This window comes from Papio anubis, chromosome 12 (genome assembly GCF_008728515.1).
Source record: "Papio anubis isolate 15944 chromosome 12, Panubis1.0, whole genome shotgun sequence".
NCBI lineage: Eukaryota > Metazoa > Chordata > Mammalia > Primates > Cercopithecidae > Papio > Papio anubis.
In genome coordinates, this window is record NC_044987.1 from 40361553 (window position 1) to 40379105 (window position 17553).

The 17553-nt window shown below is 43.9% G+C and overlaps 1 protein-coding gene across 1 annotated transcript in view; it reads right to left on the reverse strand.

Annotated features, from left to right (window-relative positions):
• Positions 1–17553, reverse strand: part of HEPHL1 (hephaestin like 1) — a 78524-nt gene that overhangs the window by 58722 nt on the left and 2249 nt on the right. The window contains exon 2 of the mRNA XM_003910553.5: positions 1885–2129. Within this exon, the coding sequence (XP_003910602.4) occupies positions 1885–2129 (245 nt within the window). The remainder of the gene's footprint in view (positions 1–1884; positions 2130–17553) is intronic.

The window sequence follows — 17553 nt, forward strand, 5'->3', positions numbered from 1 at the left end:
CATTAACTCTATTAAGGTATGCTTTCCAGAAACATATGGAGGAAAGAAGACAAAAATTAGACTTAAAGATGCCCCTATTTTCTCCATATTTGAAAAGTCAGGAACAACTATCTTGGTACAGCTTTACTTTCTACCTGCAGTATAAATAAGACACATGGAGTCAACCTGAACGCCCATCAGTGATAAACTGCATAAAGAAAATGTCATGCATATACACCTTGGAATACTATGCAGCCATAAAAAAGAATGAGATGATGTCCTTTGCAGGAACTTGGATAAAGCTGGAGGCCATTATCCTTAGCAAACTAACACAGGAAGAGAAAACCAAACATCGCATGTTCTCACTTATAAGTGGGAGCTAAATTATGAGAACACATGGACACATAAAGGGGAACAACACACACTGGGGCCTAGCAGAGGGTGGAGGGTTGGAGGAGGGAGAGGATCAGGAAAAATAACTGATGGGTACTAGGCTTAATGCCTGGGTGATGACATAATCTTTACAACAAATCCCCATGACACAAGTTTACCTATGTAACAAACCTGCACATATACCCCTGAACATAAAATAAAAGTTTTAAAAAACTGTATTAAAGAAAATGCATTCACAGTTACACCTTAAAGTTCACCTGGCACAATTTTTGTGCTCATCCTCAATAATTAAGAACTACAAAATCTTGGCTGCACTCCAGGTGGAGGAAAAGAGTGCAGAACAAAGGGCAATCCCAGTTGTGTGTTCACCATCAGAGTTCTCCCCTCTGGCTGCTTACAGAGACATGGCTGGGGCAGCTGCCACACAAGTTAGGCTGCCTTGGGATATTTGTTAATGCCCAGAAACTCCCCTTTGATGATAATGTGATTTGCCTCAGAGTTAATGGCACTGTGCTGGCACATTTCCCAGAAGCAGTCACCTAGCAGGTACAGCACCTTTTGACTCATTCCACCAGGTCATGAGCAAGAATGAAATACAGGATGCAAAAATTATTTTTGATATTAGAGAAATACTTGTGTCTCAAAAGTCTAAGAAAGTTGTTTAATATTTTTCAATTAGGGAGGAATCCAGAAACTGCCCTAATGAAACTCCTAAAGTACACACAAGAAGGAAGACAGGACTGCTTCACAAAGGCAGCACCAAAAATAGCAGCCTGAAGCAAGGAGTGGGGATCAGCTTCTGTTGATAAAACCGCACCCACAGCCAAGGCTGCTACTGGGTGAAAGGAGCATGTTGCCCTTTATCCAATGTGCAAATCAGGCATGACTAAGTGACAAGGAAGAAAGCTAGTGTGCTTCTGGGGCATGGTGGAGCAGGTACTGAGGAGTTTTGTGTCAACATAAAGAAGAGCAAGGAAGAAGAGAGGGAGGAAATAAGGGAAAGAAAAAACATGAAGGGGAGCCAGGCATGGTGGCTCATGCCAGTAATTCCAGCACTTTGAGAGGCTGAGGCGGGAGGATCATTTGAGGTCAGGAAGTTGAGACGAGCCTGGCCAACATGGTGAAACCATATTTTCTCTACTAAAAATACAAAAAAAAATTAGCTGGGTGTGGTGGTACACATCTGTAATCCCAGCTACTACAGAGACTGAGGCAGGAGAATATCTAGAACCAGGGAGACAGAGGTTGCAGTAAGCTGATATCATGCCACTGCACTCCAGCCTGGGCAACAGAGTAAGACTACCTCTGAAAAACAGAAAACAGAACAAAAAAAAAAAAAAAAGCAAGAAAGGAGTGAGACAGAATAGGTAGACAGAGATGGATGCAGAAGGAGACAGAGAGGGGACAAACATATCCATGTAATCATTGTGCTCCTAAAATCTTTTTAACTCTGACAGTTACCTTACTTATGAAATAGAGACAAGACCCCAATAATAGAGGATTGATATTTACCTTCCGAATCTTTGTTGTAGAAAACGCCATGTGGATGCAGAGAGTAAGGTCGAGAAGCAAAGTTCTTTAAATGAATGACAATCACATCACCCACTTCAGCCCTCAAGATGGGGCCCAGGAATCCAAGCCAGGGAGGTTTGGGGATCTCTATGGAGTAGGTTCCATCCGTGAAGTGTCTGTAAACAGCCTTTTTGTAAATACCACCTATCCTGTTGGGCCCTCTTTCGAGAAATAAGGTTGCAAGTCTAAAAGTAAGAAGAAAAATATTTTGTAATCGAAATGAAATGAGAAGATCTAATAGCTTACCATTAGGAGTTTATAAAGTATTGCATGTATGACCTCTCATTTGGTGTTCCCCATAACCTGTAATCTCTGTAGGGCTGGGAAGATTATCCTCAATTTACTAATGTGGAAATGAGATTCAGCAATTAAGTGGCACGCCAAAGGGCACAAGTAGTATTCACAACCAAACTAAAACAAATCCAAAGAACTCTAAAGCCACACTACACATTTGCCCCTTTCCACTCAACGTGTTCCCCTTTGCTTTTTCATTTAACTAACACTCATTGCACATTTACTGCATTCCCAGCATGTGGCTAGATGGTGTAAAAAGTTTGTAATCAAATAATGGGCTTAGATGATTAAGCATCAAGTGAATGATTGATACAACAGATACAGGCTCAACATTTCTAGGAACATAATAGTTCAGGGAGGCCAGGCATAGTGATCCACACCTGTAATCCCCACACTAGGAGGCCAAGGCAGGCAGATCTCTTGAGCCCAGGAGTTTGAGACCAGCCTGGGCAACATAGTGAGACCCTGTTTCTGCAAAAACAAACAAACAAAAAGAAAAAAAAAAAAAAAAAAAACAGCCGGGCATGGTGGTGGGCCGACTGTAGTCCCAGCTACCTGAGATGTTGAGGCAGGAGGATCACTCAAGCCTGAGAAGTCAAGGCTGCAGTGAGCCATGATCATGCCAGCCTGGGTGACAGAGCAAGACTCCATTTAAAAAAAAAAAGCAGAAAGTCAGGCATAGTGGCTCATGCTTGTAATCCCACTTTGGGAGGCCAAAGTGGGAGGACCACTTGAGCCTAGGAAGTTAAGGCTGCGGTGAGCCAAGATCGCACCACTGCACTCCAGCCTGGATGACAGAGCAAGATCCTGTCTCAAAAATTAAAAAAAATTTTTAAAAAAATGGTTTGGAGAAGGAAAAGATTGCTGTGGGTACAAGAGGTCAGACAATTGCAAGAATTAAGGAGAAGTAGGATTGAGTAACAAAAGGGAAAACTGAGGACACTAAGCGGGACAACGGATGTACAGTAAGGAGGAAGCAGTACAGATGGAATGAGAAGAGCAGGCTATAGGCTGATGCACAGGTCTAGGAGGTGAGGAATGAGAGATAAGGATGCATGTAAGTTCCGGAGATAGACTGACAAGTTTAATTCCGGGTTGGAGAATTTAAAATTTATCTTGGAAGCACTGAGACTCACTGAGGTTTTTCACAAAATGGGTGACATGATAATCATGTGTTTAAGGACTATTCTATGGCAGTGTTGTGCAAGTTTTAGAGGAGTTGAGCAAAAGGCAGAGCAAAGTTGAGGGACAGAGAGACTGTTATGAGACCAGAAGGGGGTGGTGCAATAGAAAGAAAGAGAGAGTTGATGTAGAAGAACATAATTCTAAAGTTTTGAGCATGACTCGGCATGCCCACACTCCGGACCTCGATGTTGAGGAGACTGAGGAGCTGGTGCCTGAGAGCGGGAGACAATAGCACACGCTTTCTCGCTGCTCAGTTCAATCTGTGCTTCTGGAGTGGTGCTGCCATCTTCCCCAGTCCCAGTCTGAGGTGATTAGCAAGGAGCTCTCAGGCTAGCCCATGAGCATGTCAAGTTTCTCTAATAAGCAGTTGTTAGGGCAGGAATTGTGATCCAGGCCAATTGATATCATTCATCCCCTTTGGGGGCAAGAGGCCACATCTTACTCTGAGACACACTCATGCATTAGTGTCAGGGACAGCCAAAGAGTGTCTGGTTGGTTAAATCCGAGAAAATTTAGGGACTTGTGAAGCATCTCTTTCTTGTGTACTTGGAACTGAGACATGAGTCTGGAGCTTCAGGTAACCACTATTCTGGAAGGGAGAGTTATGTGAACTGAGAGTTGCATTCTGTTCCATCTAATCTCTAGTCAAATTTAGGTCTATTGGACTTTTTCCCCTCTAATCAACTCCTAGTTGTTTTCATCATCGTATGACTATTTCTTTTCATTTTTTTTCTGTTTTTATTTTATTGTACTTTCTATTCTTTCACTCAGATCCAAGAATTCAATCATTCATATAATTTATTCAAAAACTGTGTTAAGCACCTATCGGGCATCATGAAGCTCTTCTCTTTCCTACTTTTCTGTGCCCCTAATATTTTTTCTGTTTTTCTTTTCTCTTTCCCAATTGTTTTCAAAGGAAACTTATCCCAGCCTTTCCCAAAGGAATTAATGTCTAACGGAGGCCGGGCGCGGTGGCTCAAGCCTGTAATCCCAGCACTTTGGGAGGCCGAGACGGGTGGATCACGAGGTCAGGAGATCGAGACCATCCTGGCTAACACGGTGGAACCCCGTCTCTACTAAAAATACAAAAAAAAAAAAATGTCTAACGGAGTGTTCAAGCCACCCACTCTGGGCCAGAATGAGCAATTCATGCAGTTCTGTTCATTCCAGGTGCACCGTGAGTGTCAGGGTAATTCTAAGGTGGGTAGACCAGTTGGATCTAGAAGACTGTAGAAGCTCTGTTCTATGGCATTGGAGCCTGAAAAGTTGTGAGATGACTCAGGCCTCACAAATTCCTCTAGAGTGTCCTGCACCAACTCTTCCCATCCCTCACCTCCCTCAGCATAGGGCACAATGATCCTCTCTGATTCTTCTCTCCCTTCTCCAAGTCAGAATCCTAGGCAGATGCCTTGGTCAGGCACCCTTGTCTAGTCCCAAGTCCCAGCCTCAGACATCAGCAGGTGGAGCTATAAACTCATAGAGCCTTGGGGTTTAGCCTTTAACTGTACCTCAGTTGCATTCCTATTCTGTCCAGAGACAGACCCAGGGACAGTGCTCCTTCTGAGGTGGACATATTTCCTGGACCAAAATATATAAAGTTTATACTCACGTATGACTGTGTCACCCTAATGAAACAAACCCTTAAGGGCTTCCATGAACTTCAGGCATTTCAGTGGTGGTATAAAAGAAAAGTAATAAATAAAATTAAATTTAAAAGAGACTTTCATGACCACTCTGGAGAGGGACCAATGGGAAGGCTCTGCCTACCTTTGTCATAGGCTCTGGCTGCCCCCATCACCCTGCATGACTCCTTTAAGAACTCTCCCAGAAGATCCCATGGGCATCACCTCTGTTTCAGTCTTGGTTAAGCTTGAAAACCATTCTGCTGACTTTCAACAAGTACAGATTGAGGATTTATAGCATGCAAAGTACTGGGCCAGATGTTTTGAGTGCAATAATGAAAAAGGTACAATCTCTAAATAAGTATGTTTGTAGTCAAGAGGAACAAAGCCTTTGTTACCTGCACAAAGGAAACTGCTAAGAATTGTAGGAACAGAACATGTTGTGGGAATTTAGGACAGAGGGAGAGACACCTCAATACCTTGCTCAAGTAGAAGGAATAGCTTGAGAAAGGTGTTGAGGTGAGAGAATTAGAGGTCAGTTCAGGAAATCACAGGCAGCTTTATAGGACCAGAAAATTTCCTAAGAGTGAAACTGTGGAGAAATTTGAGTGCTGGGCTAAGGCATTTAGATATAATTATATCTTCAACTAAGAGCTACTGAGGATTCTTGAACTGATTGACCAGATCTGTATCTTGGGAAGACAATTTTGTAAGGATCCCATATCTGATTCCTCTTCATCATACTTGCCCACATGATCTTTCTCATCTGCTTCTGCTCACTGGATCAAGCCCCTTCCTTACCCTCCACCTCTGAATACTGAGTCATTACATCTGTATGCTCAGAAGGGCTCTGTTTAACTTGATGCCTGATTTTGGGGAGAGGGTGTTATTCCTTGGTATCTGATTCAGCTGGGCCTCCTACTCCCAGTGACCCAGGGTGGCATCTGCTTGCCTGTCTAGTCTGGGACTTTCTTTGGTGAAGTTTTATTATCTTTCTTTACCTAAATGTCATCTTTTCTGCATTGCTCTCCCTTCTTTCTGACAAGGTGCAGACCTGCTGACAAATAGGGTTTACAGCCACATTCCTTTATTGATGGAGTTACACCAGGTCTGATAGCCTTTGTATTAAATAATGAATCTTTGTTAGCTTCATTAAGGTTGGGAAAAACACTATAGATCCAAAAGATAAAGAGGTCTTTTCAGGGCTTCATCTTCATTTCCTCAAAGAGATGATCACCATGTTAGTATACCATGACTCAGGCACAAACTCCAAAGCAGCTCCTACTCCAAAGTTCCTAAGCAGTCTTAGTAATAAATGGTGGCTTTTCCCACCCTGCAGGCTTTTCAGGATGATGGAGCTAAAGGTCAACATGTGGGGTAGCCTGGAATCCATCCCTGCATGGAGCAGAAGATGGGAACAACCCTAGAAGGTGGAAGAATCACTTAGACAGACGGAGGAAAGGGCACCTGAGTCAAGCTGGGGAGAAGGATCCACAGCTTCAGATCAAACAGAAAAAGTCCTCTTTGAAGCAACAGCTTTTCTCTCCAGCCTCATTTCCTCCCTGTTTGCCCCAACTCCCAGGTCCCTGTGCTTCTGCCAGATCAGACACTTTCTTCTTGGTACACACCATGTCCTTTCAGCATTTTAAGACTTCTGCGCATTCTTTTTCCTGGGCCTTCATGGTCTTCCTCATTCTCTACTTGCCAAGCACCCTTTGAGGTAGGTTCACACTCTTCCTTCCTCTTTTCCTCCTCTCTACATACACAGTGCTCTGTTCATGTGCTAATAATGGTACTCACCAAAGTGTGTTACAGTGAGATATACACATCTCCGGTTTGCAAGCTCATTGAAGACAAAACCCCTTTAAACATCCTTTTTATTCGTAAGCCCCAGCAACTTCCCTGACAGAGTTGGTGTTTAATGGCTTTGGCACTCAAAAACAAACAAACAAGTGTGAGTTTGTCCCCGTATTGGCAAGCTAAAGCTGGGATAGTGTTGCAAACTCTATTTGCTGAAAAGCATAGATTGCCATATTTGAATACCCTCTAGGTCCAGGATAGCCAATAAATTTTACCTTGTGCACCAAATCTGATTGGTGGCAATTGCTTAGAGGAGAAGTTAAGGTTGAGTTCAATGAGAGAAGAATGCCATGATCCACACTAGATGTCTCCTGTGGATATGAGGCTGGGGGCACTCCAGGCACATAGTTGCTCTTCTTGCCCTACACAAATGGCCAGGCCACACAGTACTCCAGAGTCTTCGGGTCCTCTCTACACCTGGATGACACCATATCTTACTACTGGGAGGACACACACTGAGTTGTTTTCTCATAGTGGCAACTGTTAGGGAATAAGCCACCCATATTCATTTACTAGGCCCTCCTTAAAACCAAAATACATAAGGTATTTATCTAATGATTCCTGGGTCCAGGGTACAGTTTGTGCCCATCAGAAAATATCCAGTGAACATCTCTCAGAAATTCAACATATGAACCTTGTTATCAGCAGCAAATTCATACGGGCCTGCAGCAACCTAAATCCTTGCCTCCTCAGAAGAAAGAATTCAACTAAGGGGCATAAGGTAGAAGGAGAGACCGGGGCAAGTTTTAGAGCAGGAAAGAAAGTTTATTAGCAAGCTTTAGAGTAGGAACAAAAGGAAAGAAAGTACACTTGGAAGAGGGCCAAGCGGGCAACTTGAAAGACAAGCGTGCAGTTTGACCTTTTGACTTGGGGTTTTATACGTTGGCATACTTCCGGGCTCTTGCGTCCCTTCTCCCCTGATTCTTCCCTTGGCATGGGTTGTCCATATGTGCAGTGGCCTGCCAGCACTTGGGAGATGACTATGTGCAGTATGTTTACCGGAGCTGCACGCATGCTCACGTGAGGCATTCTTCCCTTACCGGTGGAATGTCCCTGGAAGGTCATATGTCAGTTAAACTCTGCCATTTTGCCCCTCAATGCACTTGCTTGAGCCCATTTGCCTAACTCCTGAGATCTTATCAGGAAGCTGCTGATCACCAGTTTCAGGTTTTTTCTATCTATAGGGAGACTGCCTTTCCCTGGCACTGACTGTGACCTATTATTATTTTAGAGAGACAGTTAACTGCCTGCCTGCCCATCACCTGATGGTTACCTGACATTCCTGGTCAGACCCCTCTCCTGCCCTGCTCATGCCTGACTAGCTACCTACTATAACAACATTATAGGCTTCAGTTTGCTGGGTATGCCTCCCAAAAACTGTTGGGACCTGCTAACAAATGGGGTTTACAGCCACCTTGACATTTTCTAATTTGTAAACTGAAGCGTACAGCATAGCAAAATTAAAAAGAAAAGACTTTAAAGAGAGCACAGCCAGGTTTAAAAGTCAAGCTAAAAAGTGATTATCACTCCCGCTCTCTAACCAGCTGAGGTATCCAGCCTGCCCCAGACCACCTAATAAAACCGTAAGCCAGGTCAAACCCACCAGCAACAAAGCCTCTTTTAACAAAGCAGGCCTTGGCCTCGGAGGCTGGAGAATCCCCCGGGGTCTTCAGCTGAGCCAGATTAAGGAGTAGAGCAGTTGGGTCTCAGATCTAAAGGGCACTGGAACATCACTGGGAAGCTGGAAGCATTGCAGGGTGAATAAAATTCACTGGAAATGACATTGAAGGTGGAGAAAATTGCAACCTCTGGAACTTCTGTGAGGTAAGCATTGCATGTCATTGGAAAGGAGGCTTTGATTAGCTGTTTGAGATGGGGTTTGGGAGGTGGGTAAAGAGACTCCAAAGGTTATGCTCGAATACTAACAGGTGGCCACAAAAATCTATTCCACGGAGAATTGGTCCAGTGAACTGTAGAGCGGACTGCTTTTTGCTTGCAGCCAAAGGGAGGTAAGAACGGCCACCACCAGGCCACTTTCTCCTCTCCTCAGTACTCAGCCTCTCCTATAGATGAAGGAGATCCATGCTATTTATCTTCCCAGAGCACCCGATTATTAACCTTCCCAGGGTTAACCCTATCCCACCCTTGATGTGGAGTCCGTGGTAGGGAGGAGGTCCTGGGACAAGAAGGAACCCATGGGTGTAGAATCCCCATGGAGAAGCCAGAGATGGGCCTGACTAGAGAAGAACCCCAGGAATCACGGGGCAAGACATCCCAGAGGCAGCAGCAATGCTTTCTCTCCCCCAACTACTAGGTTCAGCTTCCAATCCAAACAATGTGATCCAGACAGGAATCCTCTTTTAAAAATAAGAGAATGGTTTTGATAGCAAAAGCCTGGAAAGACCAAAATGTTCTTCAACTGCAGCTGGGTAAATAAATGATGGCATTCATGCCACATACCCATAAGAAAAGAATAAGGTGGTCTACAGGTGCTGATATGGCATGATCACCAAGACACTAATAAATAAAAGCAAATTGCAGAGCCGTATGTAAAGTATTATCCCATTTGTGTGTGTGTGTGTATATGTGTGTGTGTGTGTGTGTGTAACGATGCACATTTACCTATATGCAAACAACACATCTGGAAAGTGACCAGGGAAACAAAATGCTGCCTCCAGATTATGAGACTGAAGCCACAGGTAGGAGGGAGGACAGATGAGAATTCTACTTTCATTCATTCTCTTTTATACTGTTGTGACAGGAGAGGCAGTTATTCTGTACCTACAAATTCAATACTAAAAACAAGCTCATATTTTATTGAAAAAAGAAGTCCCAGGCTGTTCGGCCACCAAGGGGCCAAAATTCTCTTGCATGCCTTGTATTTCTAAAAACAAAACTGCCACAACAAAGGGTGTTGTTGGATTGAGTTGTGCTCTGCAAGGGGATTGGCCTCTGGAGCAGAGAGCATGGCATCTGCTCAATGAGTTGGAGGGAAGAGAATCCCTGCTCAGTCTCTGGCTTGCCAACTCTCCTCTCAGGCATTGAGGCTGAAGCCTTGGGCCTGTCTATGAACACTTTGGGTCTGTTGTATCCAAGCATCCACTAAGCCTGCATGTGTCTACCTAGGAGCAAGAGTTAGCCCTCTCCCATTCTACAAGGCAAAGATTTACACTTCCCTGTGCAAGAGAATGGGATATAAAAGTTGGGATGCCTGACCCTGGACCTTTATAATAGAGGCTGTTACATTTCTCAGTCCTTGCTTGCAACTTGGAATAGTCATGTGACATAATTGTAGGCAATCAGATGTAAGCAGAAGTCATTCAATGATACTTCCCCAGGTGTAGCTGGAAGACACCCTTTTTATCCTCTTCTCTTCCCTTTATTCATGCCTGAAATGTAGATAAGATGACTGGAGCTTCAGCAGCCATCTTGAGATAATGAGGAAGAGGATCACACCCTAGGGATGGTCAAGTGAAAGCCAAAAGGAACCTGGGACCCAGATGATTGCCAACCTCTGGCTCTCTTTTATGTAAGCAATAATAATAAATCTTTAATCGATTTAAACCACTTCTGTTTTTTAGGATTCTGTTAACAAGTAGCTGAATACAACTCCTGATTGAACAGGCTGTTCAAAAGGAGAAGAAAGAGGAGGAAGAGGCAGAGGAAGAATTGAGTCATCCCCAAGCTTGCTAATAAGCCTCAGATTGCCCAGTTTTATAGCTGACAATGGGTCACGCAGTAAGGTGGCACAGCAAGGATTAATTCAGAATCTCTGGTATGCTCTCTGGGTTCAGCCTGATGTGTAAAAAGCTATAATACAACACTACTATTCATAGGATCTTATCATTCCAACAGGTCCTGCAGGGAAGGATGGACATTGGACTCTACTTCTCTACCCTGTTCTCCCACCACGCACATGAAGACACAAAAGTATACACACATGCAAATGCATGTGGAGCACACATGCTCACATCTTCACATATGTACTGCTGCTTTTCATCTGCTAAAAGGTCCTGACCCCACCTCTGCCTAAGACCTTTCTCCATCACCTCCACAAGACCAGGTCTTACCATGAGTTGTTTGGCAAAGGCACCCAAATAAGAGACAAAATAAGTATCAGGAGGGGCAGTGAAGTGTTTGCTGAGTCCCTGTAGGGACTGCAGCATTTATTATATATGCTTCATATTTTGGCACTGAGTTATACATTGACTGTTTTTCATATTCCTGGACACATATCAGTCTTATCACCTCTACAGCCAATAGTCACCCCAAGGGGGGATTGGGTTTTCTAAAGCAGTGGTTCCCAAATGTCTACCCATGTACCACTTGCATCAGACTCATTTGGAACATTTGCCAAATTTTTATTCTCAGGCGATGGAATCAGACTTTCTACTGGCAAGACCATGGCATCTGTATTTTTCCTAAGATCACCAAATGATTCGTGTAGTAGAACTTTTCAGGGCTTGCCTATACTAATTCTTCTTTCCCCCTAACCAAAGAAGACCACAATGATTCTGCTTTTGCAAGTTAGATGGGCCATAGTGTACTGGCAAATGGGCTGTGAGTGGAAATGCCATGTGTCACTTCTGGGTCAGGGGATTTAATTATTATTGCAAGACCCTCTCCTCCTCTGCTGCGGGAGGAGCCTCCTGCTTAGACAGTGAAGAGAACCCATAGCTTCCTCCTTGTCCCAGGACTTCTTCCCCTTCACTGATTCCACATCAAGAGTAGGACAGGGTTGACCCATGAAGGTACCCTAGGAAGATACTTAACACAAAACAAAAACTATAGTAACTGATAAAAATTTGTTGAGGCTGAGTGTGGTGGCTCATGCCTAATCCCAGCATTTTGGGAGTCCAATGCAGGAGGATCACTTAAGGCTAGGAGTTTAAGACCAGCCTGGGCAATATAGTGAGATCCTGTCTCTATTCTTTTTTAACTAATAGAAAAAAAAATCTTGAAAGTAAAAAAAAAAAAGAAGTGGGAAGGGATAGAAGTAAGAGAAGAGAAAGCAGTTTGTTTCAGTGTCTATACAGCAAACCAGCCATTGAGAACATATTATGCATTTGTAATAGTAGAACAGAAACTCCAGCTCCTTTAAGTTCTATAAAATGCAAATTTGCCCAAGAAACAAAGTAAGGAAGTAACTTCAAGGGAGTCATCCCCATGAAGCAGCCTCCAATTTAAATGGAGTATATTCATTAGAATGTCACATTGGTGAGCCATCTGTTGTTCATTGCGTAGCCATGGCGAGGGGCTGAGCAATCACTATCCCTCAAGAACATTTTCAGTCTGCATTCTAACATCTTGACTCAAGCTAAGGAGGTGTCTACTTCCTGCTGCAAAGGAATCCAGTGAGTCCAGGAAGGTTACCATTAGCAACTGCCTTAAAGACAAGATGGGGACTTGGAACATTACATTGCCAGGTGCCCGGGGTCAATCCTGTGGAGGGAGATATCTTCCAAAAGCAGGGGACATTAATCATTATCAGAACAAACCTGCCCTTGGGAATCCCCTACACAGTGCAGAGTTGGACTTCCAGGTTAGATTCTCAGGAGTTCGTAGCTTGCAGGGGTGTAAACTACACCTGCAATCCCATGACCCCTGCATCTTTTAGCGGAATGTTTTCCAATCACTTCCTTGGAACAATTGCTGATCATCTACTATGTCTGGAACATAAAACTAGAAGCTGGGGCCGAGATGTATTAATCTCAGTCCCTGCATGCAAGAGTTCTACCATCTAGTTGGGAAACAAAACATATGCATTTGACAATAAACACACAGTTTTACAATGTTAACTGCCAACTCTACTGTCCAGAGCCCACATGTCTGGAGAGGGCAGGGAAATACAGGATGAAGATAAACTGCAAAATAACCTTAGCAGAGAGTGTGATCAGAGCCAACACGTGAGATCATAAGGGTCACAATAAGGACAAGAAATATTGTCTGAGCTTGAGAAGGAACATTCTTCATCAAGGAGAAAAAAGGATGAGATTGAGACAAGTGCCACTTGGCCAAAGGAAGGGTGGAGACAGAGATTACACATTCAGTTTGGTGAAGCTGCACCCTCCCTATTAGATTAATAATTTTTAATAGCATCTGGATGATGTGCTTCTAGATACATTCTTTCACTCTGGGTCCCCTGGCACCACCTATGTCTTGGGTCCTCGCTTTTCACTCTTCATTTCCACAGAAGCCCTCCAGCGCATACACAAGGCATTTTCAAAACAAATGGCATGATGAGGGGGAAGGAGAATGAGCTTAAATCCCAACTCTCTCACTTGCTGGTTGTGAAATGGGGAAAAGACTTAACCTCGCTGAACCCAGTTTCCTCTGCTGTAAACTGGTGACTGTGGTAGAGCTATCATAAGGATTCAGTGAGAAAAGGTGTGGAACCCCCCAAACAGCAACGGGGAGAGTGGTGCTGAATCAATGACAGTTATGATTATTTCTGGTCAAGTGTACAGCTTTGTTAGAAAGGAGGAAAATGTGACTAGCCAACGTCTTTCCCCCAGGGCTCCTGCTCTCCAGAGAACCCCATGAGACAGCAGAGCTACCATGAGAGCTGATCAAGTGCTCTCAAGTGGCAGGCACTGTATCTGAGTATCTGCAGATCCTAAGTCCCAAAGACAACTCCACAGTCCTCATCCACAGAAACTTATTGGAAAAATGGGTCTTTGCAGATGTGATTAAGTTAAGGATCTCGAGATGGGGAGATCATCCTGGGTTAGCTGGGTGGGCCCTAAACACCATCAAAAGTGTCCGTATAAGTAAGAGGCAAAGATAGGCTAGACACACACAGAGAACAAGACAATATGAAAGTGGAAGCAGAGATCAGAGTGATGCAGCCACAGCCAAGGAATGCTGGCAGATACCAGAACCTGGAAAAGTCAAGGAATGGCCCCTCCCTTAGAACCTCCAGAGGCAGTTCAGACTTCTGGCCTCCATAACTAGGGGAGAATAAATTGCTGTTGTTTGAAGTCACCTAGTTTGTGGTAATATGTTATAGCAGCCACAGGGAACTAATACACCCTCAAAGCAAGTACTATCGCTATCCCCATTTTACTGATGAGAAAACTGAGGCAAAGAGAGATTGAATTACTCACCCATAAAGTGGGACAAGAATTTTAAATGTAACAGTTGATGCCAGAGCCCAATACTTTACCAGCAAACTGGTCTGCCACGGCATCTCCCTCAGACCAAGGCTGGGCTACACTTGGCTGGGGAAATAGTCCCGATGCCCCCTGATCTCCCTCTCAGGTACAGAAGATTGGTCACCCTACTTCATGGTGTGCTAACCTTTTAAAGCAATGCCTGGAGCATAGTAAATACTCAGTGACACTTAGATAACTTATTATACTGTTAATGAGTTATCTTTCAGATCCTGCTAACCAGGCCTTAGGGGCCCATCATATGGAGGTGGGGGCCCATCATATGGAAGTGGGAAAAGGAAGACGGGGACTAAGAGGATGCCTGTGAATCCTGGAAAACAGGGGAGAACTGAGGTAGAGGAGGGTAGCAGGGACTGCCAGCTGCCTTGCAATAGTCATGCTCCCCTTCTTTCTTAGTGTCAGAGACAAATTCTATCTTTATTCAGGCAGAAAAGCACACAGCTGAAAGATTATATTTTTTTAAGTTCTCTTTGTGGCTATGCATATCGAATGAGATGTAAGTAAAATCAGTTGGGTAGGGTTTCAGTGAGAACCCTTTAAAAGGCAGATGCAGCAAAAATTGTTCTGCTTCTACCTTTTCCCTTCCTCTCTTTCTTCCTGGAATATAGACATGATGGCTGGAGATCCAGCAGCAATCTTGTGACCATGAATGTGCTTGAGGAGGGAAACCACATAGGGTTTAAAGCACATAAATTAAGGATGGTGGAAAGTCCCTGAGATCCTATTATACCATCTATCCCACCAGCCTTGGACTGCCCACTTCCGGATTCTTCTACAAATGAATACAAAATCCTAATTTGTTAAAGACATTATACTCCAGTCTCTAGTGGCAGCTAGAAACAATCACTCACTGATATAGGATATAACAGCAGCTCCAAGAGATGCATATGGTATTAGTCTAAACAAAATATTTTTGGTGCTGATAAGACAGAAGTTGAGGTTTGAAAGTTACCGTTTGTTTAGACTATGCACTAACCAGATTATATTCTTTTCTTTATTTCAAAGCTCACAAAAACCTCTGTCTCCTCCCTGCTTCCCCTCAGTTGGTCCTTCTTTCAGATAGATGTGTGAGTTCTCTCTCACACCCGTCCTAGGGGCTGCTTCTTAGAATAGTCCAAGCCCGTTGCCACCCACTGGGCTGATGCAGTGATGTGGCTGGGTCAACTAACAGACCCTACAAACTTGGGGTTTGAACAGTGGCTAGCCTCATTTGTGTTTAAGCGCAGTTCCACCCATGAGTTAGCATCCATGAAAACCCTGCATTTCACTGGGAAGAAAATGCCAGAATATGTGTTGATTGTCTAATGGGGTCTATGGTGAGAACTGTGGCTTTAAATAAGATGACCCTACTCTAGTTCCATTAAAGACCAGGCTTTACCACCAAATGCACACCTTAATTAAGCACTTTATGAGCCTGAGCAGGACTGGTATAAATAGATCAAAATACTGACACCATCCCCAGGCAACTCAAAGGAGCCTGGTGCCCCCATTTACTCCAGGGAGGAGGAGAAGAAGTATATTTATCTGGAGAAAATATTCCTAAATAGAATCTAACTCCTAAATCCTATACTTTCTAGGAAACATTAGTGATTACAGACTCAATTATATTTTTGAACCCTATAATCAAGCAAAGGTACCAAGTAGGAAAGTTAAATTGCACCATCTAAGGGCTACAGAGTCTCAGTGAAATGATTTCAATTCATTTCTGATCTCATCCTTGTGCATCAGGATGTGCCTAACTTTGGTTTCCAAATGTTTTTACATTACCGAAACTTTGGCACCCACCATCTTTCCCCCCAGATTTTTGCCCATTCCCCTTATTCAAAGATGAAGCAACTAGAACAACTCATTCGATCAGGTGATTCGTTTTTACTTCAATGATTTTGAATGCCTGCCCTATGCTAGATCCTCCATGGGATACTGTCAATGACAAAGCTCGTGTAGGGAAGGGGGACTATTAAATTTATGCCCAAACTTCTTATCTATCATCATGGTGTTTTACTGCAGCTGCAGACATGACTGATGTACATCAAGCAATTAGAGGGCAATGCAGAGGGAAGAAAATGCAGTGTCTAAGTTCATGATAAAGACCCCAAGCTCCATGAGTGGTTAGGAAGGAAACAGATCAGAACAAGCCAGGGTCATGGGGGAAAGCTTCATGTATGAAGTGAGGAACTGGAGATAATTCTTAAAGGACGGGAAAAATGGAGAAAGAAAAATACAGACTACTTCAAAAGTTGTCACATATGTCCACGATCAGTCCCACATCTTCTCTAACTCTAATTTCTAGGACTGAACGTTTGCAAATCATCTCTCTCCTTTCATTCACCATTGCAAAAATCTTTCTAGAACTGGCAAGTCAGGTAAGATATTTTTCATTCGGTTTCAAAATTATTTCTAATGCTTTGGCATTACACTTCTCAAGTGACTCTATGGATTACATTTCAACTCCCTTCTTACACAGATTAAAGGAAGTGATATTCAGAGAGATTATGTGACATGTTCAAGATTACACACCAAGTTGGGCAAAGCAAGTGCTAGAAGTCAGGTCTCCAGATTTCTATTTCAGGTTCTTTCCACTCATGGTGGAATTCTGAGCACCTGGCTCTCCTGGTCCTTTAAATATCAGACATTTGTCCAAGTGTGAATATCCAAAACAGCAGACTGTCCTCGGAAAGGCAGCTTATTCACCCTCCAGGAGGCTGAGTGAGCGGCATGATTACATCGTCCACGATGGCTCCTTGCTGCTCCTTGGGAAATGGCACAACACGGAGTATACACACTGAACTCCACTTAAGTCCCAGTCACAGCATCTTCACATACACCCAGGATGTGTATCTTGTGGTCCACAAGCAATGTCAGCCACCTATGACAGCCCTACCTTTTTTTTTTTTTTTTTTTTTTGAGACGGAGTCTCGCTCTGTCGCCCGGGCTGGAGTGCAGTGGCCGGATCTCAGCTTACTGCAAGCTCCGCCTCCCGGGTTTACGCCATTCTCCTGTCTCAGCCTCCCGAGTAGCTGGGACTACAGGCACCCGCCAACTCACCCTGCTAGTTTTTTGTATTTTTTTTAGTAGAGACGGGGTTTCACCGTGTTAGCCAGAATGGTCTCGATCTCCTGACCTCGTGACCCACCCGTCTCGGCCTCCCAAAGTGCTGGGATTACAGGCTTGAGCCACCGCGCCCGGCAGCCCTACCTTTTTAGGAACTTGCCTGAGCCACCTACCACGACCACTAGCACTGATGGGATTGCTGATAAAAACAAGTATCCTGATGGGATCACTGATAAAAGCCAATATCCACTGCATACTCACCTGGATTTCCCTTCCAAGAGTTAGCAGTCAGTCTGACACAAACTCTGTCCCTTTGCATACCAGAAAGAAATGTTTGGGGACCTTGGCGTTCTAGGTATGACACCTTAGCATACCAGTTGCCTCTTAGAACAAATGCACTCTCATATGGGACCATGTATTTTGAC